The sequence below is a fragment of the Monodelphis domestica genome, chromosome 3 (assembly GCF_027887165.1).
Source record: "Monodelphis domestica isolate mMonDom1 chromosome 3, mMonDom1.pri, whole genome shotgun sequence".
Classification (NCBI taxonomy): Eukaryota; Metazoa; Chordata; class Mammalia; order Didelphimorphia; family Didelphidae; genus Monodelphis; species Monodelphis domestica.
The window spans coordinates 25,607,123-25,613,122 of record NC_077229.1 but is presented as its reverse complement, the minus strand read 5'-3'; the positions used below and the strand labels follow the sequence as shown (position 1 = coordinate 25,613,122).

The 6,000-nt window shown below is 51.6% G+C and overlaps 1 protein-coding gene across 9 annotated transcripts in view; it reads right to left on the bottom strand.

The window, feature by feature from the left end:
• Positions 1 to 6: 6 nt before the first annotated feature.
• Positions 7 to 6,000, bottom strand: part of TPST2 (tyrosylprotein sulfotransferase 2) — a 74,922-nt gene continuing 68,928 nt past the window's right edge. For 7 of the 9 annotated variants that reach the window (XM_056821556.1, XM_056821561.1, XM_056821560.1 and 4 more), the window contains 2 exons: positions 3,859 to 4,011; positions 7 to 1,244 (listed from right to left, as the gene is read on the bottom strand). In XM_056821556.1, coding sequence (XP_056677534.1) covers positions 3,886 to 4,011 — 126 coding nt within the window. In that variant the 3' untranslated portion in view covers positions 7 to 1,244; positions 3,859 to 3,885. The remainder of the gene's footprint in view (positions 1,245 to 3,858; positions 4,012 to 6,000) is intronic. The other 2 variants (XM_056821563.1, XM_056821564.1) reach the window with 2 other exon arrangements.

Below are 6,000 nucleotides of genomic sequence, written 5' to 3'. Positions count from 1 at the left end.
CTCTGCATCGTAGAGGCTTTCAGGACTCTGCGCTTATAGGCTACGTGAATGGATACTGGTGTGGTCCATGGGCCTTCCGAGGGCTCACTGTTAGCACCTTCCCTCTTCAGTGTTGTCTGTTGTCTCCCCCATTAGAATGGGAGCTTTTTGAGGGCAAGGTCTATCTTTGAACTTCCGTTGTATCCCTGGAGCTTAGCACCATGCCCAGCACACAGTAGGTCCTAAATAAATGCTTGTTGAGAATGATTATGATACAATAATATTCTGTAGCCCCCCTCTCAATTGAAAGCCTACTTTTCTAAATAAACCATGATATGGGGGAAGGGAAGAACACCAGAGGGAGAAGGGCCTCAAAATGCTGGATGAGCCATCTTCTAAGAAGGAAACTGCTTTAGTCTCTCTGGTAGACATTTCCTGGGTTTGAGATCATTCTCCGGATGCCCTGATTAGAGGGGTAGGGAGACCAGCAACTCAATCCCTGGGACACACCAGAAATAAAAGTGCAAACCAATGAATTCTTGCACACCATAAATGGGTATTGCAAGTAGTCCTGAGAGAAGAGGCTTTGGGGGGTTTTCCAGCCAAGAAAAACAGAGATGCCAGGTATAAGGACCAGGTATAAGATCTGGCAGGATCCTTCCCAGTACAAGAGGCCAGTCTACAGAGACTCCTGAGTCCACCAGACCCCCTGCCTCAAAGAGGATCATAATGAAAACGACAATAATTAAGAGTTTGCTTGTCTGCCACCAGAGAAATACTTGGCTCATCTCCTGGCACCTAGAAGGTCCTTAAAGAATGCTTGTTGATTGGCTGAATGATTGATTGAAATGTATCCACAATTCACAATGAAATGAAGAAGAAATCCAAGGAACACTGGAGATCAAGGGAGGCTCATTTGGGGTTATGTTTCAGGGAATGGTCTATTCCTCTTTCCTTTCCTCTTTAAAAACAAACAAACAAACAAACAGAACTAAGACAGAAGGGCAAAGTCTAGAAAATGGGGTTAAGTGGTTTGCCCATGGGGGCACATAGCTGAGAAGTATCTGAGACCATATTTGAACCCAAATCCTCCTGACTCCAGATCTGGTCCTCTATCCAAAGTGCTCCCTAGATGCCTCTTTCCCTTTCCTTTTAAGCTTAACAGATAAAGTCTTCAAACTCCCAGAGTTCCAACAAGAGCCACACCTGTCCCATACCTGGAATCATTCGCTTTGTGAGTGAGAAGAGGTGGTGTTCGCATTCACCTGTGGGGAGCGAGAACAGACAAAGAGAGGCGGCATTTAGATTTTGAACTTGGCCAACTATGGCCAAACTTCCAGTGTGGTCCCAACTAGATTAAAATGGAATTGGGAAATGTATAACAAAATGAATAAAAATACAAAACAACATTGATAATGATGATTTGTGGTTTTCTAAGTCTGTATACAGCTGGCAAAGGACTGATTACTATAAGAGTTTGACACTACTGGTATAGACTGCCCATCCAATCTTGTTTTCCCCAAACTTTCATCAATGAAGAATGTGTTATTTGTTTGTGGTGTGTGTGTGTAACACACACACACACACATACACAGTGGGAGGGAGGAAGGGAGGGAGGAAGAGAGAGAGAGGGAGGGGGGAGAGAAAGGGAGGAAGGGAGGGGAAGGGAAGGAGGGAGGGGGAGAGAGAAGAGAAGAGGAGAGGGGAAAGAGGGAGAGAGAGAGGGAGAGATGGAGAGGGAGAGAGAGAGGGAGGGAGAGGGAGGAAGGGAGAGAGAGGGAAGAAGGGAGGGAAGGGAGGGAGGGGAGAGAGAGAAGAGAAGAGGAGAGAGAAAGAGGGGGAGGAAGGGAGGGAAGGGAAAGAGGGAGGGGGGAGAGAGAAGAGAAGAGGAGAGGGAAAGAGAGAGAGGGAGAGAGAGGGGGAGGAAGGGAGGGAAGGGAAAGAGGGAGGGAGAGAGAGAAGAGAAGAGGAGAGGGAAAGAGGGAGAGAGAGAGGGAGCGAGGGAGGGGAGGGACGGAAGGGAGGGAAGGGAGGAGGGGGAGAAAGAGAAGAGAAGAGGAGAGGGAGAGAGAGGGGGGAGGAAGGGAGGGAAGGGAAAGAGGGAGGGGGAGAGAGAAGAGAAGAGGAGAGGGAAAGAGGGAGAGAGAGAGGGAGTGAGGGAGGGAGGGAGGGAGGGAAGGGAGGGAGGGAGGGGAAGAAAGAGAAGAGAAGAGGAGAGGGAGAGAGAGAGAGGGAGGAAGGGAAGGAAGGAAGGGAGGGAGAGTAAAAGAGAATATATATGTATATAATTTAAATATATACACATTACAGTAGGGTCCTATATCCACATGGGATACATTCCAATAACTACTATGAGTGACTGAAACCAAGGAAAAGTACTGAATCCTATAGCAATAGTTCTCACTTTAACTTTTAACTCTGTTAACTGTGTAGAGTATGATGTTCTCTCTCCCCATTCCTGCTTGACTTTTGGTGTTCTGCAATCTCAAACCTCCCCACAAAAAAATTAAAAACAAAACCCTCCAAATGAAAGCAGAAGAAATGAAGCCGAGAGAGAACACTTCAGAGGGCAGACTTGCCCCTCTCCCCTCCACAGCCCCCAGCCCATGCGCTATCTTCCACTTGTACCTGTGTGAAGTAAATTAGTAAGGGGACCTTGCTCATGAGGTAGAATCTAAACTCTGGTGTCCCCCTGTGTCAGTGGGAAAGCCAGCAATTAAGGCAGGAGACAACAAGGCAGGGCTTATGAAAGTTGGCTTATGAGACATGGTGTATTAGTTAGTTAAGATAAGTTAGTTAGGGGGGGCTTCTGGGTGGCTCAGTGGATTGAGAGTGAGAGATGGGAGGTCCTGGATTCAAATCTGACCTCAGACAATTCCTAGCTGTGTGACCCTGGGCAAATCACTGAACCCCCATGCTTAGCCCCTTATTGCTCTTCTGCCTTAGAACCAATATACAGTATTGATTCTAAGATGGAATGTGAGGGTTTAAAAAAAAAAAGATAATAGTCAGTTAGACAAACTGAGGCCAGAGAGTTTGGGGGTCTCTACTTCCTCATTTGGATTGATTAGGGGCCCATATTGCTACTGGGGATGAGCTGCTAAATGGAGACACCATATTTAGGGAAAGCTACCTTTAAGATCAACCTGCCTCTAGCTTCTTACTCTCTCTCATCTCTTCCTTTCTTTCAATAAACCATAATAAGCCATTAAAAATCTCCAGCCAGACTCCCAGTTTTTATATTAATATGCCTACTCAGATGCCAGTGTCTCTCCCCAGCCTCTACCTGTCTTTAAACCATGTGCCGACTCCCTCCCTCATCTTTCTCCCTCTTCCCTTCCTCCCTTCCTGGAATTCAAGGTTGTCTGGGTAGTGAAACCGGGGAAAGCAAAACAGTGGATAAGGGGAGACGATTGTCTACATGGGCATATATGCATGGATAATAGATATGAGTGCATATCTGTATGAGTTTCTATATGCATATATGTGTGTATACAGGCATATATATTTATATATGTATATATATACACACACATAAATGCATCTATATATAGACACACATATCCAGACATATGTTATCTCCCCTCATAAAATGGATACTTTTTTTTCCAACCCTCACCTTCCATCTTACAATCAATACTAAATATTAGTTCTAAGGCAGAAGAGCAGTAAGGCAATGGGGGGTAAGTGACTTGTCTAAGGTCACACGGTCAGGAAGTGTCTGAGGCCAGATTTAAATGCAGAACCTCCCAGTCCTGGACCTAGTGTTCTAGCCATGGAGCCACTTAGTTTGTCCCCCTCCCGCTTTGGCCCCACCCTCGGTCTCTCTTTCCAATTGCCTGTGGATGGTGGGAGGTGGTCCCTGGGTCTTCTACTCACTATACAGTAATGTTCTGTGGACGCCCCTCAAACTTGAGACCTATCCATATAAATAAACCCAGACGAGGACTGTGGGAAAATTACAATGAGGCGATGAGGAAATAGGTCAGAGAAATATCTTCTTTTCACTTTCTTCAATAGAGATCCAAGATACTGAGAAATGACAGAAAAAAGAGATCCAGCTAAAGAAGGGTGATGACAGACTCAAAGTGTTAGATCTGGAACAGACTTTAAAATGTAGAACACACAGTAAGAGTTAGGAAGGGCCTCAGAAGAGAGGGTGTCAGGACTGGGAGGGGGCTTAGAACAGGGGGGTGTCAGGACTGGGAGGGGGCTTAGAACAGGGGGTGTCAGGGCTGGGAGGGGGCTTAGAACAGGGGATGTCAGGACTGGGAGGGGGCTTAGAACAGGGGGTGTCAGGACTGGGAGGGGGCTTAGAACAGGGGGTGTCAGGGCTGGGAGGGGGCTTAAAACAGGGGATGTCAGGACTGGGAGGGGGCTTAGAACAGGGGGTGTCAGGGCTGGGAGGGGGCTTAGAACAGGGGGTGTCAGGGCTGGGAGGGGGCTTAGAACAGGGGATGTCAGGACTGGGAGGGGGCTTAGAACAGGGGGTGTCAGGACTGGGAGGGGGCTTAGAACAGGGGGTGTCAGGGCTGGGAGGGGGCTTAGAACAGGGGGTGTCAGGACTGGGAGGGGGCTTAGAACAGGGGGTGTCAGGGCTGGGAGGGGGCTTAGAACAGGGGATGTCAGGACTGGGAGGGGGCTTAGAACAGGGGGTGTCAGGACTGGGAGGGGGCTTAGAACAGGGGGTGTCAGGGCTGGGAGGGGGCTTAGAACAGGGGATGTCAGGACTGGGAGGGGGCTTAGAACAGGGGGTGTCAGGACTGGGAGGGGGCTTAGAACAGGGGGTGTCAGGGCTGGGAGGGGGCTTAGAACAGGGGATGTCAGGGGCTGGGAGGGGTCTTAAACAGGGGGTGTCAGGACTGGGAGGGGGCTTAGAACAGGGGTGTCAGGGCTGGGAGGGGGCTTAGAACAGGGGGTGTCAGGGCTGGGAGGGGGCTTAGAACAGGGGGTGTCAGGGCTGGCAGGGGGCTTAGGACAGGGGGTGTCAGGACTGGGAGGGGGCTTAGAACAGGGGGTGTCAGGGCTGGGAGGGGGCTTAGAACAGGGGGTGTCAGGGCTGGGAGGGGGCTTAGAACAGGGGGTGTCAGGGCTGGGAAGGGGCTTAGAACAGGGGGTGTCAGGACTGGGAGGGGTCTTAGAACAGGGGGTGTCAGGGCTGGGAGGGGGCTTAGAACAGGGGGTGTCAGGACTGGGAGGGGGCTTAGAACAGGGGTGTCAGGGCTGGGAGGGGGCTTAGAACAGGGGGTGTCAGGGCTGGGAGGGGGCTTAGAACAGGGGGTGTCAGGGCTGGCAGGGGGCTTAGGACAGGGGGTGTCAGGACTGGGAGGGGGCTTAGAACAGGGGGTGTCAGGACTGGGAGGGGGCTTAGAACAGGGGGTGTCAGGGCTGGGAGGGGGCTTAGAACAGGGGGTGTCAGGACTGGGAGGGGGCTTAGAACAGGGGTGTCAGGACTGGGAGGGGGCTTAGAACAGGGGATGTCAGGGCTGGGAGGGGGCTTAGAACAGGGGATGTCAGGGCTGGGAGGGGGCTTAGAACAGGGGGTGTCAGGGCTGGGAGGGGGCTTAGAACAGGGGGTGTCAGGACTGGGAGGGGCCTCAGAACAGGGGGTGTCAGGACTGGGAGGGGCCTCAGAACAGGGGGTGTCAGGACTGGGAGGGGCCTCAGAACAGGGGATGTCAGGACTGGGAGGGGGCTTAGAACAGGGGTGTCAGGGCTAGGAGGGGGCTTAGAACAGGGGGTATCAGGGCTGGGAAGGGGCTTAGAACAGGGGGTGTCAGGGCTGGGAGGGGGCTTAGAACAGGGGGTGTCAGGACTGGGAGGGGGCTTAGAACAGGGGTGTCAGGACTGGGAGGGGCCTCAGAACAGGGGATGTCAGGGCTGGGACGGGGCTTAGAACAGGGGATGTCAGGGCTGGGAGGGGGCTTAGAACAGGGGGTGTCAGGGCTGGGAGGGGGCTTAGAACAGGGGGTGTCAGGACTGGGAGGGGCCTCAGAACAGGGGTGTCAGGACTGGGAGGGG